Genomic DNA, 19024 nt, shown 5'->3' on the forward strand with positions numbered 1-19024 from the left:
GACCGAACCGTGGAGCACATGGCCTGGCTTTGCAGTCACACCTCGGGCCTCCCGTCCACCCCTCTTCCAGTTGTTCGGATCGGCACTCATCCTCCCTTGCTTTCAGAACAGGTTCCCCAACAAGCCATCACTAACAATAGCATCCTCTTTCCATCCCGTCATGCTCCTAGGCTTTGGAGGCATATCCTGAACAGCCTCTCTCTCGAGGACCAGCTCCTACAGGTCGACAGAGCAGAGGTCGCGTCCACGGCACTCGGATTCCCCTGAGCCGGTCTCCAGGCCTCCTCTCCTCATACCCGTCTTGTTGTGAAGGCCAATACAATAAATTGCGTTCCACCACCACCCAGGACCCTTAATTACGGGGCGGTGGTTTAAGACCTCAATAAAACTCACCCGAAGACTATGCAGGTACTACATATAGCGCGATAAGCGGATCCATCCACAGTTTGGAGCAATCAGCCCCCCACCCGCTAATTTCAGCAATCATAGAAGAGGCAAAAGCAAAGGCATCCTTCAAGCGGCCGCTGACCCACCAAGGGCTTTCACTCATTGCATGGGATGAACGCAAAAGCCCCAAAACATGCATATTTCTAGTGCCTGCGGCACCTTGGACACGACTGCACAGTGTAACAGCACCGCACTCGCACCCCGTCGGACGCAGAAACCCTAAGTTACATAGACGACGCATTCTGCAGATTCAGGCGGCACTGCAAGACAGCGCAATCAACATATACACTAATTCCAGCGTGATCCCTCATCCTGGTGGCCTTGCATCAACGTACCCTGAACTCCCTGCTTTGTTGGGATATCCGCCATGGAGCATCCATATTTAACAAGTTTTAAAGCCGAACTGCACGCTTTGAAGCCCGCTGTATGATTCCTCTAGTATGACACTACTACTGTTCCTCCACTAGCTCTGCTTGGCTCATTACAGACTCTTACGGGGTTTTACCGACTCTTCGTTCCCATACCACCACTTACCCCACTGTGCATGAAATTTTCAAGTGCAAATTCTTCAACGAAACCACATCGCTGTCCGCTTGGCTGTTTACCTGACAGATTTGAGTCGAACTCAGTTGGTAATAAGGCGGCTGATGTGGCCGCCTCGTTAAGTAAAAATCCGCTGGTCACTGCCGAGGAACCGGCTAGTTCGCCTACACCACATCCGTCATTGCGGATTGATAGCTACAAAATCGATATAGACGCAAACGAAGAAAAACCTTCGTGCATGGTAAGTAACCTTCTGCCGTTACCACGCAATGGCCAGATCTTCAACAAATTTATCACGAACACTGCCTTCACACCGGAAACAGTTCGGAAATGGTACAAGACTCATCTTCCTCCCCAATGCCCTTATTGTCCCTCAAGCCTCCCAGCCGACCTTGGCTACTTTGTCAGGGCATGTCCAACCTTCTATCGCCACCGTACTTCCACCGCTTCACACCCTCAACCCGACCCAACTCTACTGACACACCTTACTCGCGCAAATAGCGACGTATTCACTTAAGAGTGGCCTAGCACGACGGGTATGATAGTGCACATCGGTGAATATCGTCCTGTAATTACTTAACGGCGGACACGATTGAGGCCCTGACCTAAAGCCACCAAATAACCTGATCTAGTGGCTCTGCCCCGGCCTATGACTGCCTCTAGAGACCAATGCACATGATCGAGATATCAATGTGAACAAGCATTGGAGTGGCCGCTTTCATTTTCTCTTTCTTCCCTCACCCACGTTCGGACCTCTGGTCTTCCTGACTTAACAAAAGTTTTTTTTCAATCGATTTCATGGGCAGTACGACATCCATCTTTCCTATTGGGAGCAATATTCTCGGAGCGTTTCTGGGCCGCCGGACGAATGTTCACGACTTTTACAAGCGCCGAAACTGCCACCGTGGTATCACTTGTGGTTCCAAAAAAGTTGATGCATTTTTCCAGCCGTCCCATTCCACAGGGGCGATTTCCCGTACAAGCCGTGTCAACTTCCCATGCGTTGTAGTCCCATACAAGGGCATAGCGCCAGGCCAGGCCGAGCGCCCCCGATTCTAAGCACCTTCCCCTACTTTAGGAAAAAAAAAAAGGAAAATAGTTTGCTGCGAAGGTGGATTTCAGACGCGTGGAAGCGGGCCCCGAGTTGACGCTGTGGCCAAGTAATTTATGAAGTTATCAGATACAAGACACTTCAACGGAATAGAATACGACCTGCTGGGAAACAGAGCGGCGGCCCAAACGGCACAACCGACTAGTGAGGGTAACTGATTATCAGACTTAATAAGTGGGTTCCCTGTCTGTAATTATTTTTGTAATGCTTGCCAAATAAATCATTATTCCTAGCGCCCGTCTCGTCAAGATACGGATGCGAAAAGCAGCCGCTGGGAGAGTGGGGGGGAGTAATTTAGGTTTCTCGAATCCCTTCACTTTGGGCATCGCTATCGTGGGAAAAAGGGGTGCTTAGAATCGAGTAAATACGGTATTTTACCATTAGGTGCCCGGCCTTACCAGGGAACACTAATTCACTTGGTGACTTCGACAGCCACGGTGGACGCTCAACTCATAACCGCGTGTGGCAGGACATGCCGCCGGACTCTTTCACCCCCCCCCCCCCCCCCCCTGGCAATGCGGCAACGCGGCACGATGGCCGGGGGCACCGTCAGCTGGAAAGGGTCATGAGCCCCACGAAGGGGTAAATGCAGCTTTCCAGGCGTGGATTCCACTTTCAAGGGTCCGCACTCGTCGACCAGGGACGCCAGTACCCAATTAAAGAAACCGGTGGGTTCCCGGCGGTACGCGCATTCGTACCCGTACCTCTCCCATACGAGGCGAGTGCAGTGCCACTGAGCCATCGCTGTGGTTCCCCGAACATTTTCTCTCTTTCCCTTTCCCCGAACTCTTTGTCTGTGCATTCCAAAATGCATGGCGACTTTCTTAAAACAATTGTGACACTTTGCGCAAATGAGGTAAGGCCTGGCCACTGCTTCTTCCTTGTCTCCCAATTTAACAATTTATGCGACTTCAGTTAGAATACGCATTATTTGCTAAAATTTGCAGGATTTGTCCACCGCTTCCGGCTAACAAACGTGAAAAGCAAAGCACAGATGACGACGATTGCCTGGTGTGCACGGCCAGATTGAAAGGTCAAATCGCTTAAAATATAAATTACTGGTGTATAGATGGCTATGATGGTAACTCCCGCTTAATGGCGCAAGGCCAACAGAGGGCAAAGAGCGCCAGAAATATTAAAAGTAAATGCAAGCGATGTAAAACCTGAAATTGCTCAGATAATGACAAGTGGGATGATAATGATAGCCGGTGTAAAGGGCCGGGTGGTGATTACGTATCATATGAATGAGCTATAAACATTTGACCTCTGATATATACGTGAAAAACCCTTAATGGAAAACAGAATTGTTAGCTAAAAAGCATAATGGGTGCGTCGGAATATGTTTTCGTGTTCCGGGTAGCGTTTATGCGGTCTTAAAACGTGAATCACGGGTAAGTGTACTCCGCACCTGCTCTACAGGGGTCTTGGTGATTCTGTGAGCAGGTGCGAGTTTGTTGCATACGTGTGTGACCTATCAGCAACCTGCACAAGGCTACTTCAGTGAATCTGTCGTTTGAGTCAGTTGGGTATCGTCCCAAGGGTGGTTTGATTACGTGTATTTTGTTGTCTGTTCACTCCACTGCGATTGCCATTGGTTACGAAGATGTCTGATGGGCGGCTGGACGCAGTGTGCCGTAGTGTTATGTACACTGTATTCCCAAGTGCTATAGCAGTGGCCATTTCGTCTGCCACCTTGTTGCTAGCGATCTCCGCGTCGCCTGGAACCCAGCACTGGACCAGTTACTGTTCAGAGCATACACAGACGCGATGGTGTTAAAAACTAGATTGACTACGGGGTTTTTGCGGGCTTCAGAGATGACAATGCATTCACAACGCTCACGGAATCTGTATAGAGGATGGGCTTAGCAAGTTGATGTTAAATAATGTGTTGTACAATGAGTGATATGACATGTGCTTGTGCTGAGCCCCAAAACCACAGGCAGAGAGCCAATCAGAAAAGACCTGCAGTAATGTCGACAGCACCTCTTTTTACTTTTACTCCACGTGCTACTACTACTATACTTTTTCTCCATGGTTAAGACATGGGGTCCTGATGGACCCTCCGCTACCGTATGTGCATACGTTTGGAAGAAACACGTGCTGGGAGATGATGTGGAGAGACAGTGCGCAACGGAGGGAAATATAACAGCGAACGCTGCACTGCGGCGTTGCGGGAACAGAAACTATAACCGCAAGCGTTTTTTTTTTTTCGAGCCCAGGGCTAGGTTTTCCGTATAGCGAAGGAGATAAATGGTCCCAGTAATGTAGGTGTTCATAAGGGCGACAGAGATTAACATCCAGCACAGCCGCAGTGCCTTTGGATGAGGGTAGTGCATGCAAGCGTATGACCCGCAAGCAATAGCTCATGCAATGTGTAGCCTGCGTTATATCCTGTATTAGAGTTGTTCCCTGACATGCTGTTTTAATGATGCTGTAAGTAGCTGCGTTGATGTATCCCCCCTCTTATGGAATGGCCGCTGTGTTCGTAAGGTATTTAAATAAATAAATAAATAAAATAAATAAATAAATAAATAAATAAATAAATAAATAAATAAATAAATAAATAAATAAATAAATAAATAAATAAATAAATAAATAAATAAATAAATAAATAAATAAATAAATAAATAAATCACCAATAGCCTAACAGGCGGCAACTTTTACAGCTCTACGCAAGTGACGTGCCTTCTCAAGCCACACTCAAGCCACTGCTTACCATGTTTCCCTCGCGCAGGGTTTGAAGCGCTGTTAAGCTCCGATGACGCCAGCTGCAGCTTTATGAGCAGCCTTTTAACTTCGACAGGCCGATGGGGGAGGGCACGCTGCAGAAAAAACAAGACAGGGGCGGTTTGAGGAAAGTACGATTATGCGCAATGAACCGAACGCACTTGTATGAGTAGTAAAACTTTAATACAGATAGAAATCGTACCAGGGGACTTAGAGGGGCCATGAAGAAATAAACGTTCAATTTCAAAGGATTGGCGTTTCGCAACTCATACAGCTCCACTACAGCACGGAAAGACGCTCTTTTGACCGAGAAAACGCAAGATATATTGAGAAACGTTCAAATTTCGTACTACAGTAGTAGTACGACTTATTATAACAAAGCATTAAAAAGAGAGTAATCAGTGCTGACTACCCGTTTATCATTCAAGTGGTGCCATCAAACAAGACCGGAGGTCCCGCCACAGTCGTCCAGTTGTGTTTCTCGGTGGTGGCTTAGGTTGAAGGCAGACGGTCGCACAAACAGCACTTGGTGACGTCACAAAAAAAAAATGGCAGCAGCTCCACTCCGTGGATGATGGCGAAGGTGCGGAGTACGGGGACCCGAAATGACATCCAAGTTGCGCCCCGAGTGACATTCGATTTGCGCCCCGACCGTCCTTAAATTTGAGCCGTGAGTTGCACCTTGATTATTCCCTAACCTAAACTGCAACTCACGGCTCAAATCGAATTTCGCTTGATGGTGGTGTGCGCACGGATGTACGCGGACGGACATTGGGAGGTCCTAAGGTACTCCGCACCGTCACAGGAGAGGGAGTATGCCGTTTGACTCTCAGGTGCTAACTCACGGTCGTAGCCCAATGGGTAAGTTGACTGACACAAACTATGTCTTGTCTACCAGACACAGGCGCGAATAATTCCGGTGCCTGTGTAATTTTTAGCGATTGTAATTGCTATGCGCACGGACGCGGACGGACATTGTGAGGTCCTAAGGTACTCCGCACCTAAAATCGCCGGAAGAGGGCTGGCCAGTCGCCACTGCTTCATCTGTTTTCATTAGAGGGAGATTTTTGTCGAGTATATGTTCTCTAGCTCATACGAAAGCCAGCGTTTTAATAGTGGCGTAACCACAAGCGATTTATAAGCGAGTTGCCGGGAATAATTTTAATTTAGCACTAAACTTTCGAAAACTGAAACATGGCGGTTCATCGTGTACAAACATGACACTACATTACGTGTGGTGGTCACATGACCTGTTGCAGCTACTGAAACCATAGAGTTTCTTAGTAAGTATACTACAGAGGAAACTGCGCCTCGTAAGCCATGTCGTCATGGGGGTTCATGGGAATACATCCTTTTTGTCTTGGGCTTGGCATGACAACTGGATTCTTAAGCGGTTTTTGGGATTTGCTTTCTTCACTATGCATTCACACGTTTACGCGCTACAAGGAAGCCGAAATCCTCCCGTTTCTGTGGTAGCCGTGTTCAGAGAAAAGCAGGCAATGCGTGATCGCACCTGACGTTGCTCATGCCGCCGTCGAAGGACGTATGACTGAGCGGGTAATATGCCGCCGCGAAATTTGCAGCCGACGAAAAGAACAAATAAAACATACTTCGACGAAGACAAGATACGGCAGATACGGGCGCTTGCATGCGTCCTATCTTGTCATCGTCCACGACTGTTTAACGCTACGTTTTCATTTTTCTTCTTAAACTAGCTGGCGGTCGCGGTGCACCGGTTCAGCACGAAGGCAACGTTTTCATAGGCACGCTCAAAAAACTTTCGAAACTCTTCAAGCAACCTATTTTTTGCAATAATGGTAAAATTAATAAAATCACAGTCTCTAATGAGTTACCCCCCAAATAATAACATTGTTCGTAACTAATTGGCCTGCGGAATAGGAGGCACAACCGTTCCGGAAAAAATACGCTTTACTTCTTTTTTTCTTACTTTTAAAACAGCCTGTTTTTATTTTCCACTTACATAATTGAACACTATTATTCTCGTTTTTGTGGCACTTTGTTTAAATTTGCGGTAACTAAAACGTTTCAATCCAAGCCAATGATGAAACTAAGGCGAGCGCGATGTATAATGGCGGCCCATGACGACACAGACGACCTTGATGTGAGCCGCATAGACGCTAGCGCCAGATTCCTCTCTAGTGTATACTGTAAGAAACTCTATGACTGAAACGGCTGACACATTTACTCACTTATCAAAAACCTTTTAAGACGACTATTTCTATAAGTTTAAATTGTTTATTTATTGTTAAACATTCTTTTGAAAATTTTAACTCGTCGCTGCTTTCCCTTCTTGTTTTTCTGGGCTGTCCCTATCTGCACTTCTAGCGCGAATAATTTTAAAATTGTCCGCACTCCTAGCGCGGATAACTTTTAGGGAAATAGACCATAGAGTTTTATACAATTAATGTATGAAACTTTATGGCGTAGGCCGATTTTTGCGGAGGGCATATCGCCTATAGCTCATACGAAATCCCGAGTTTCATATAACGGGGTAGCCGCAAGGAATGTTTAAATAAACGGGCGGAAATAATTTCAATTTCGCACTAAAATTTCTGATGTCTGTAAGCTGGCGCCATCTGGCGTGTAAACGTGACACTACACTACGTGTCCAGGCAATTTGCCGTCGATTTCAAAACGCGGTTCAAAAAACGTATGAAGGAATGTGAAACGTTGCACATGATTGTTGTTTTAGCCAGGGACAAGTTTTTAAATCCCTCTTTTAATCTCCCGTGAGGTATTTTGCCGCGCGGCTCATTGCCATGGTTGCCAGCATCCCTTCTGGCGGGACACATATGGTTGGTAGGCCTAAAAATTCCGATTTCAAAAGTTCTAGGGAGCTATCAGCAAAAAGCTTTTGGGATCCAGGTGTTTCAACTGATGCCCTTTAATTTGGGTTTAAAAAAGCATACTCGACAAAAATCGGTTGTCTGTCCCTTTAACATCTCCATTATTTGTTTCACGTTTGCGATGAAATTTTCGTTGTTACAAGGACAAAACAGTCATTTTAATAAACCAAACTTGCGTTTTATTTTCCTGGCCCCTTTTGCAAGTTATTCCCCGGTCTTGTATACGCATAAATTAGCCTAGACACGTTCGCAGTGGGACATCGTGTTCATGTTGCTATCGTGGGCACAATCGACTCTCGCTGCAGAGGGCCGAAAAGGAGAAAATTCTAAGGTGACTTTAGGAATATTGCCGCGAATCGCGCCTGTACGTTTTGTTTATTTTGTGTTACCAGCGCTCGGAAGCACCTGGCTATCTTTTTCTGTGCTCCAAACGCAATCCGCATTGCTTCAAACGAACGCGCGTTGCTTACAGGAGCCATGGAGAGAAAATACAACTTCGTTTAATTTGAAAGAACTAGGATTCAGTATCTCACTCAGCTCCATTACAGCCACAAAAGATGTCTTTTTAACAAAAGAAAAGCAAGAAGTATTTAAAAACTTTCAAATTTTGCGCCACAGTGATGCGTTATGAGCAAGAATGACGTCATACGGGCCAACAATAAAACATAATTTTCCGTGCGTTAACTGCACGTTAGCATTCAAGGGATGCGGTCAAATGGAACTAGAGGCCCCATTACAGACGTCCAGTCATGTGTCGTCGCGACAGGTGAGTTAGGCGGCCGCCAATCGCACAAACAAGGTTCCGTGACGTGATAGAAAAGTTGCGGGAAATCGGCTAGGGGGTCACGACTGCTTCACACGTTTTCTTTAATATCTCCGTTATTTCTTCGAAGATTGCCGTGATATTGGTATCATTGTTATCTGGACGAAGCAGTCTTTCTAATAAACCCAACTTGTATTTTGTATTCACGGCTCCTTTAAAGTTTCCTGTGCCGCAGCGGCAACGTGTGGTAAGGAAAGCGTGTAGCTTCGCGGTCAGACTTTTCTTGTTTGATCAACAATGTTGTCGGTCTAGTTAGATGTGATTTTTTATTTGATTGTGGGGTTTAACGCGCCGACGCAACGCAGGCGATGAGGCGCGCCGTAGTGGAGGGCTCCGGATTAATTTTGACCACCTGGGGATCTTTATCGTGCGCCGAAATCTCGTACACACGGGCGTTTTTGCTTTTCGCCTCCATCAGAAAAGCGGCCGCCGCGGCCGGGAATCGAACCCGCGACCTTGTGCTCAGCAGCGCAACGCCTTAGCCACTGAGCCACCGCGGCGGGTCTAGTTCGATGTGGCTGTGCAGGATAGCACTGTAGCTAAATGCATGAAGACAAAGCGCCGCCGCATTCGATGCACCGACGTTCGATTGCGCACGCCCCTTTATTGACTGCTGCGTTGATGCTTGCGTTTAATTCTAGATTATTGCGGAGGCACAAGTTAAATCCAATAAACGATCTGATCTGATTGTAGGGTTTAACGCACCGACGCGACGCAGGCGATGTGGCACGCCGCAGTGGAGGGCTCCGGATTAATTTTGACCACCTGGGGAAGTATCGAAGCGCAGCACAAGACGAGTGGCGTCGTCTTCTGTGTTTCTGTCCCTCGTCTTGTGCTGAGCTTCGATACTACGCTATGTACCAAGTCGCCCAAACCAATACTCTGACCACCGGAGGATCTTTAACGTGCGCCGAAATCTCGTACACACGGGCGTTTGGCTTTTCGCCTCCGTCATCAATCCAATAAACCCTATTTGTACATGAACCTCGATTTGTACTTCACTGCGTGACGATATTGACGGTGTATTAAAGTAGCAGGAACAATTTCAGTGGGACGCCACAGGAAGTAGAAATCGGGATATCCTTTAATTCTATGAAAGTCGTATATAAAAGTGCATTAGAACCGACGAGAGGCCGCCATTCATACATTTGCCCGTGAACTGAACTGCAGGGACGACGGCGACTTCGCGGCTAAATGAAGTGAGAAAGCGACGCATGTTTCGAATAGAACGCCTGTATGGAGGTCAAAAGGTTGCGTTTAAAGGTTCTCATGTTAAGAAAGGCAACGCCGCAGTGCAAGAGCAAGCGCTGAAGAGCTGGAACATCCTGCACTTGACTGTAGACCGCAGCGAAACTGACAATACGCAGCTAGCAAGCTACGGGAGCTCGTGAAAGGGCGGTAAAACAGCTATTTCATAGATGACAGAAAAAAAAAAAAAGACATAAGCTCACTCGAGGTTTCGCACGTGCGTTTACCACTTTTCCCGCGCCCTCATCTGTGCGCGCGCTGTTTGAAAATCAAATTGCGGGCTGAGAAAGCAGCAGATTTACAGAAATTTTCCAAGGGGCTCGATCATTTGATCGTATAGGGTTTAACGCGCCGACGCAACGCGGGCGATGAGGCGCGAAGGGCTCCGGATTAATTTTGACCACCTCGGGATCTTTAACGTGCGCCGAAATCTCGTTCACACGGGCGTTTTTGCTTTTCGCCTCCATAAGAATAGCGGCCGCCGCGGGCGGGAATCGAACCCGCGACCTCGTGCTCAGCAGTGTCTTAGCCACTGAGCCACCACCACGGCGGGTTCCCCCACGGGGCTGACAGACACACTTGTCAACCTTCGGCCGCCGAAGGTTCATGCTAACCCAATGTTCAAACTACTTGCAAGACAATATGTTCTTCACAGGTGAAACTCTCAAGATATCAATTCGCATCTTTAAGCAACAAGGGAGGTAGTTATTTTTTATTTTACTATCTGACATTACGCTCGGGTTCAAAACTCGCACAACGACAAAACCCACCTTGCGACATTCAAGATCCTGAGAGGTTCCTTATTTTCGACCCCCGGATGCTAATCTGCTTGCAGAAAAAGTTATGCGGGGGGCTTCAAACTTCCTAATAAAGTAAATGCGAGAGCCCAGTTGTACCTTGTGTTCATCTGCTGTTGAACTCTCTGTTGAACTTTTTCATGCTGCGCCCGCCGGGCCAGCGCAGTAGCTTTATTTACATATCCGCCGTCTTCCCCACGGTGGTTACGGCGGGTGGCGTTTCGAACTGCACTCGCTCGCCTTTCTTGCCGTGGCGTACTTTCTCTGTCTTCGGCGCTGGCCGCTAGTGCCTGGAATGAAGCTCTGAGCCCACGCGGTGGCGTTATTATGTGCGTCCATCGCCCGTTCTCAGAACCTTCCACCGGCAGTGCTGTTTCTCTCTATCGGCTCGTGCTCCGATTTTATGCACCCCCGATTTCCTCTACGCTTTTCTGCCCCCACACGTTTCATAAAACACCCTCAAACATTCTTTCGTATTGAAATGCACCGGCGGCCACTGAATTCCCGTGGGGAGCTGCAGCGCTGTGGGCTTAATTGGCCGGATTGCAAAAGAACTCAATTAGCCAGCTAGACAACTATAGGCCGTGAAACCAATACGAAAGTTCAAAGTGAGAATGACGCAATACACATTTCTAAAATTCACGCACCTCCACGATCAGGCTCCGCCAAAAATTTTCGGTAGAAGGCTTCTTCAGCGCGTAAGCTCCTTCGGCAAACCGAACCGAATGGTGGGTTTTTCTTCTTCATCATCTTCTCCGCCTAAAATTCGCGCCAGTTTTGCTGCGAAGGCTGCACTGGTTTTTAAGAAACTATTAAAATGTTGACTAAAATTTCAAAAATTGCTCTTCAACGGAATTATTAGGGACCAGGGATGTGGGCGCAGGTGATAATACTACTAATAATAATAATATATGTTTATTGCAATATACAAGGTACATTTGCGGGCCTGCCGAAGCCACAGAAGGCTTGAAGGGCAGTGCCCGGCAGTTGGCGGCACCGAGGCCAATCGCTTCGCCGGTACGGACACACAAAAAAGAGAAGGAAAGGAAAAAGAAAAAAAGAAATAATATTAAAAAATGTGGTGAGTGATGAGCAAATAGTTGATGGGCGTGGGTGCGCACTCAGGCACAGCCACACGAAATGTACAGACGCGAGCTCTTATACACACGGCGGAAAAACAAAAGCAAAATGTCAAAATCCTATGAAACCATTGTTTAATTGGTCCAATGTACAAAAACCAGTGAGAAGAAGAGTGAAGACAGGATGTAATGACAAAATAAGGTATACTTGGTGCGATTGAGAGTCGCTATAGTGTACACCCTGTCACCGCTTCTAAAGGCGCGAGTTAACTTTTAGAACATATTTTTTTTTTTAGTTGTAGTTGTAGTTGAAGTTTATTCAGACAGGAGTAGCCTGGGGTACAGAGGCAAAAGGCAGATGTACTCTGCCTGACGACGGCCTACTGCCCCTGCGGTCGGCATTGCACAGTGTTGACGAGAGCAGCAAAAAAAAAAGAGAAAGAGAGAGAGATGAAAAAAAACGATTTCCAAAAAAGAACAGCGTTATACAATGACTACAAAAGGCGATAATCAGCAATGGTGATGAAAAAAAAGAAGAGAAAAAGCAGAAAAAAAAAGAACGAAAGAAGCCAGCAAAAGCAACGTTATACAATGTTTACAAGAAAACCGACAGAGAACATCGAATGTAACACAGAAGCAGAAAACTGATCACATAGCACATAAATTGACCTCAAAAAAAAAAAAAAGAAACAAGTGCAGACTTCTAGACAATTGAAGTACAAAAATGACGTTTTATATTTTGTTTAAGTCTGAGCAGTGAGGTAAATTGAAGAACTATGTCGAATATTACCGGGTTTGTATTAAGAAAATGGGGTATTATATAATCTAGTTTTTGTGCACCATAGTTAGTTCGAATAAATGGGGTCTTAAGAGCCCCTGGTCGAAGATTGTAACGCGGGTTAACTGGAGTGTATGGATCAAGAAACAGTGCGTCTCTATTCATTTCACTGCGAATATGAACAGCAAGCTTAAGGTCGAACAATTCAGTTACTTTAAGCAAGTTGTGTTTTAAAAACAACGGCTTCGAGTGGTGTGAGCTCGGCACATTCTCTATGCATCGGACTGCTTTTTTTTGTAAAATTAACAGCCTGTCTAAATTTGTTACGGTTGTGGTACCCCAAACTAAAAGGCAATAATGAAGGTGTGACTGCACAAGAGCATGGTATAACTGACGCATCAACCAGGTTGGAATCAAACACTTGATTTTGAATAACATGCCTATAGACCGGGACATACTTGCGTGAACTTTATTTACATGATATGTCCAATTTAAATTTTCATTGAAGAGAACACCTAAAAATTTGTAGGTGGACACACGTTCAATTACGGTGTTACGAAATTCTAAGGATATACTGCAATTGTCAGGTTTATTCTTGGGCTTAAAAACAACAAATTTGGTCTTATTAACGTTCAGTTGAAGATGATTGCAAATTAGCCAACTTGACAATTCCCGAAGCCAAGTATTGACTGACGACTCAATCTCACGCAAACATCTTCTGGAGAAAAAAGCACTCGTATCGTCGGCATACAACGTAATGTTTGGAGTCAGAGGTATATGCACAATGTCATTTATGTAAAGCAGAAAAAACAATGGGCCCAAAATAGAGCCCTGCGGGACCCCGTATAAAATTGGTCTCATCGACGATCGAAACCCATTAAGGCAAGTAAATTGTAATCGACCCGACAAGTAGCTGGTGATCAAATTTAATGCAACACCACGGATTCCATATAAGGGGAGTTTACGATACAATACATCGTGTCGAATTGAGTCAAAGGCTTTCCTAAAATCGAGGAACAACCCAACGGTGAACGAATTTTGCTCGAAATTGTTTGCGATTTTCTCTTTTATATTTAGGAGCGCCATTTCAGCAGATCTTTTTCCCCGAAAGCCATACTGCTCGTCTACAATAGCATGAGTAGAATCAAGAAACTTAGTTAGCCTCGTTTTTATTAAATGTTTTAGAACTTTTGAAAAAAGCGGCAGGACGGATATTGGGCGATAATTATTAATATTGTCAAATGGGCCACTTTTATGCAGTATAGCCACACGTGCAATTTTCATTCCTTTTGGAAAAATGCCAGTGACGAATGCGGTGTTGCAAATATGCAATAAGGGGGAACTCAAAATATAGGCTACAGTTTTGATAGGTTCAGCTTTTATATCGTCATAACCAGGTGCGGTGCTTTTAGCTAGAGACTTCAGAAAAGAAGTTATTTCGACCTCTGTACTTGGGGTGAGGAAAATTGTGTTTGCAGTTCGAGGAAAAGTACTCTCGTCTAATCCTACACACGAAGAATGTGTCTGCAATGGCGCACAAGAAGTAAGGAAATGTTGGTTGAATCTTTCAGCTAAGGCCTGATCACTATATTGTACACCGTCAATCGTGAGTGTACTTGGAAGAGAGGTGTTGGGGACACCTATGATGTTCTTTGCCAAGCTCCAGATTTTCTGAGGATCATTAGATATGGAAGCAAATTTTAACTTGTAGTAACTTATCTTTGCTTTTCGTAGGTCTGAGTTTAATTTATTTCTTACGCGCTTGTACTCCGAAAATATTTTAGGGTCTTTTCGGCGAATGAATTTATCAAAAAGTTTATCTCTTGCTCTTATTCGGTTACAAAGTTCTTGAGTAACCCAAGGTTTTCGGGATCGTCGATACCTCTTAACCGGTTTTAAAGGGAAAGCATTATCATAACAGTCCTTAACCTTCTTGAGAAAAAGGTCGTACGATTCATCAGGGTTTTCACAACTGTACACGTTATCCCACTTAGTCCCTTCAATCATAACCCTAAATGCAACTAGGGCTGGCTCATTGAGATTACGACATAGCACAGGATGGTCCCTCAAACATTTCTTTTTCGTCATTTTACTAAAGAAAGCAAATATGGGTAAGTGGTCACTTAAATTGACTGTAAGGATGCCTGCAGTAACAGTACTCGGTTCAAAATTAGTCACGCACAAATCTATGAGGGTTTGGCTTTCAGGAGTTATTCTTGTTGGCAAATTAATCACATTCCGGCAGAAAAATTCTTCAATAACATCTTGTAAAGTTTGACATCGGGCGTTAGGGGCAAGCATGTCAACATTATAGTCACCAACAAGGATAACGGGTAGACTGAGGTTTAAGGAGTATTCAAATACACTTGTTAGATAACGCATAAACTCTTTTGTATCGCCAGACGGTGGGCGATAAATGGACATACTTATCGAATCAAGGCACACAACAGAAATGGACTCATAATGATCACATACTCTGGAAAACTGGGATAACATTTCATACTTTAGCCCTTTTTTGATGTAAATAGACGTTCCTCTTCCCCTTCGGTCGTTTCGATATACCCCTTCTGAGCTATACCCGTGCAAAGCAACAACATCATCCTTATTGCAGAACCATGTCTCTGTAAAAGCCAGAACGTCAAAGTTGTACCGGAGGGATTGAAAAACATTGTCAAGCTCGAATATTTTGTTTTTCATGCTTCTAATGTTAACATGAAAAACCGACAAGTTGTCATTCTTTCTAAAGTTCAAAGAGTTAACGAGACGGATAAACGCTTCGGCATCGTAATATTCAGATGTACGAGGCTTGTCCATAAAAAAGGAAAGAAGACGACGATGCGCAGTGCTACTGTTCAGCAAATCTTCTCGAGGTCGGCTTCACACTCGATACGTATGGCACGTTGACCATCGGCCTTTCGCGCAAGTAGTTTACCATTGTCCTGCCAAGCATACTCATACTGCATTTCGGCGCACCTTTCCTTCATCATCCATAGCAGTTTCTTGTTCTGGGCCGTCAGATTATCAAGAAAGTAAACATCCGATTTGGCAGCCCTCATTTTGCCCTTTTGCGCCATCCATTGATCACGAGTTGTGCGCGATACAAAACGAACGAGCACAGCCGCAATTCTGTCTCGTTTTGGCGGCAACCTATGAAGGCCTTCAATGTCAGAATCAGTCAACTGCGCAAGTTTGAGATCAGCGGCGAGAACATTTATTTTGTCCATCAAATTTTCATTTGCCGTTTGCGGCAGCCCATGAATCTCGATGTTTTGACGTCTACTGTATTGCTCCAAGCTGTTGATTTGCTGCTGCAGTTTCAGCACATCAGGGCGAGCATTACCGGCTTGAATTTCCTGTATTTTGGCCTTAAGCATAGCGATCTCGGTGGACTGCTCTTTCACCCCTTTCAGCACGTCATCATACGTGTTTGACAAAAGCTGCATGGACGCTTCCATGTCTTTCACAGTTTCCTGCATTTTCATCAGAGTTTCGACTTTCATTCTAATCTCTGGAAGATCGGCGAGCTTCTTGTTTATGTCTAGCAGCACGCTCTCAAATGCTTTTTCTTGGTCACGTTTCTGCTTTTGAACACTACCCCCGTTCCGATTTGCCGAGACAAGGCACGCATGACATGTCCAGTTTTTTTTTTTTTGCTTAGAAAGGCCCGAGCACGGACCGATATGATACGCGTAGTTACATTCAGAACATATCGGGTATGAACCCTTTTCAGGGAGAGGATCGTTACAAACAAAGCAAGGGTCAGGCGCAGCCATACTGGCAACAGCAATGGCACAGCAATGGCACAGCAATGGCAACAGCAATGGCAACAGCAGCGGTGGCGGCGGTGATAAGACAATAAAAAAACGCAAGTGCAACTTAAACCAACCTGCAAAGTTTGAAGCACGTTGTTATTGCTGGACCGCTGCCTCTCGCCACCGCCGCTGTGCAAATGTGCTCCGTCTGTCCGAGCTTGTGCCTTTTATGCTGCGCCGGTGACGTCCTGTGACGCTGTGACACCGGTGACGCCGGTGACGTCCTGCGCCGGTGACGCCGGTATGCTGCGCCGGTGAGAAATGGTACCACAAAAAACGAATTCTATAACTTTACTACAACAAAACGATTACTTTTTATAGCTATACATGTGCATTAATCGAGCAAACGGTGGTGGTTGAGCCGTGAGCGGTGGGGTGGGTTCACCTCAGTCCCAGTACTTTTTGGCCTTGGCTGCAGCCCTGGCACAGGCGGCCAGAAAGATATGGTCTGAGTGATGGGAGCTGGTCAGCAGGCCCTCCCACTGGCTGGAGCTTCGAAGGGTTGGAATTAGGGGTGAGCGATGGGCCCTGTTGGCAAGCCAACACCGTGGGGTAAGCAGTATTGAGAGAAGGGCAGAAGTGACAGCAGGTGAGCGGGTATTAGGCAGGAGCGATAGAGTGAAGGATGATTGGGTTCATTGGTGGATCCACAGGAGGGTCCGGATCTCCTGGCTGCTTCTCTTAATTTTTGAATTTAGTCCCCCAAGAAGATGACCCCTCAGTGAGAGCTTGCTTCTGGGATAGTTGGCACATTATTTCTTGTAAAAACACTGCGCTAAATTGAAATTACGAAGACGAAGGACGGAGGAACACACGATGCAGACTTACCGCAGTGTTTTTACAAGAAATGACCCCTCAGGTCGCATAAAAACTCTAGTATATATTTTTTTTCTATTTCTTGTATTTTTGGTTTCCCCACATTTTGGTGAGTACAAAAGGCTATTATCCTCCTCCGACTACTCATCATCATCACAATTCATCGTCATTACTGATAGAACCTGACCTCCCCCACACACACAAAAAAACCTGGATCCGCTCCTGGGTGCGTTGTAATTGGTGTTTGTTTGTGAACGACGCCAGGCGATTGCTTCCTCCTTGGCTAGTTGAATGTCAGGTTGCGGCAGGGTAATGCGAAGGTTGCGATAATGGAGGATATCATGGCAGCGTGTTTGAACAGCGGGAAGTGGAGGAGGCGTTATTTTTTAACCACACTGCCAGGTACTGACCGCACCTATACGGGTGCCCCATTAAAGTGTAAATTGCGCTTTTTCCTCCCTAATTTGCTTTTTCTCGCATCTCCTGTCTGTCGGCTTCTGAACTACATACGAAATGTTCTAGCAGGAAACCATTATTTACAGGCGGCTCGCGGGAGGAACAATGACAATTTCGAACCCGGACCTGGAATTTCGGACCCGCGTGTTCCGTACTTCAACCGAGTGGAACTGACCTCCGCAGTGTGTTCTCTGGCGAGGAGGAGGTCTCACTGCGGAAGCTTCGAGTTCTAATAGTCCTATCAACATACGTGGCTAACCCTCGGCCTTTCAGACTTGATGCCCTTTTTGCGGACAGATTTCCATTTTGTACGTTTCGTGCTCCAGAACCTGGAGTGGACCATCTATAACGGACGTGCTACAGCACTCCGTGCCGCACTGGACCAACTCCCCCGTGGCGCAGGGTGACCTCCAGGTCTCCGGCGAAGGATATGGGGTCCCAGCTTTGATCCCGTGTCACTTTTCTCCCCAAACGGGTACATTGCCGTCCTTCTAAGGACCCTTACAACGTAGGGAAATCTCTAAAAAAATGTGAAGGGGTCGGGGGGGGATCATGACTAGAAGAGAAAAGAGGCGGAAGGAGGAGGTGAACTGGTGTCGAGATTCTCCATTTTCCCCTCTCGTTTACACTCCCCTTTATCACTACATTCTCCCTTAACTCCCCCGTTCCCACACTGGGTTGTATACGCAGGTGAGCTCCGTGCCGCGCTCAATAATATACGCAGTGCGCTTCTCCGTTTCCTCTCTTGAATACGAACCACTTCACTCACTCAATCGGAAGCGTCAAAAAGAAGCGTTGTATATACGTGCTTGCCTAACACTCCCCTAAACTTCGCTCTCGTTCTTTTAGCTCCGGCGGCAAAGCCATTTTGCTGCAATGGTACACCGCCAGCGACTTTTCTACACAATGAACCATTTACTGCGCTCGCATTAACAAACCAAGGCTATAGAAACAAACTGTTTCTATAGTCGTCACACGGTGGAGACATCTTTTACGAAGCTAGCTTCAAACCTGGACATACAGTTTCGGAGAGCATCTAAGTCTGCTTGGGAGGATGCGAAAGCATACCTGCGTTGTGTGGAGTTTGCGAGGGTAGTTTGCGATGTGACGACCCGCGTCAGGGTCATATGGCTGAGATATGGTGGTTTCATATTGTTTCGGCAAGGCGCTCTTCACTTGCGTTAATCTTTGTTTTTCAAAGAAGAAAAAGAAGATCGAATATAGATACTGTATAAATGGTGTGCCAGTTACCACGAAGACAACTTACAAATACCTGGGTGTTTTCTTTTCTTCTGACTGTTCATGGAATGTACATGTGGATTATGTTGTCACGAAAGCTGCGAGAGTGTTAAATTTTATTCAGCGTAACTTAAGATGTTCGCATCAGCGACTTAAAGAATGTGCGTATTTGACGTGTGTACGACCAGTCTTAGAGTACCCCTGCGCTGTCTGGGACCCGGCGCAGGTATCTCTCAGTGATAAGATAGAAAAAATACAGAACAGGGCGGCAAGGTTCGTCC

At 46.0% G+C, this 19024-nt stretch overlaps 1 protein-coding gene across 1 annotated transcript in view; it reads right to left on the reverse strand.

Moving 5' to 3' along the window:
• The window catches only part of LOC144151810 (uncharacterized), a 34086-nt gene extending 17569 nt beyond the window's left edge, over positions 1-16517 (reverse strand). The window contains exons 1-2 of the mRNA XM_077682944.1: positions 16307-16517; positions 4818-4923 (exon numbers count right to left, since the gene is read on the reverse strand). Coding sequence (XP_077539070.1) covers positions 4818-4820 — 3 coding nt within the window. The 5' untranslated portion in view covers positions 4821-4923; positions 16307-16517. The remainder of the gene's footprint in view (positions 1-4817; positions 4924-16306) is intronic.
• Positions 16518-19024: the final 2507 nt, after the last annotated feature.

This window comes from Haemaphysalis longicornis, unplaced genomic scaffold (genome assembly GCF_048455015.1).
Source record: "Haemaphysalis longicornis isolate Haplotype H1 unplaced genomic scaffold, Haemaphysalis longicornis Haplotype H1 scaffold_9, whole genome shotgun sequence".
Classification (NCBI taxonomy): domain Eukaryota; kingdom Metazoa; phylum Arthropoda; class Arachnida; order Ixodida; family Ixodidae; genus Haemaphysalis; species Haemaphysalis longicornis.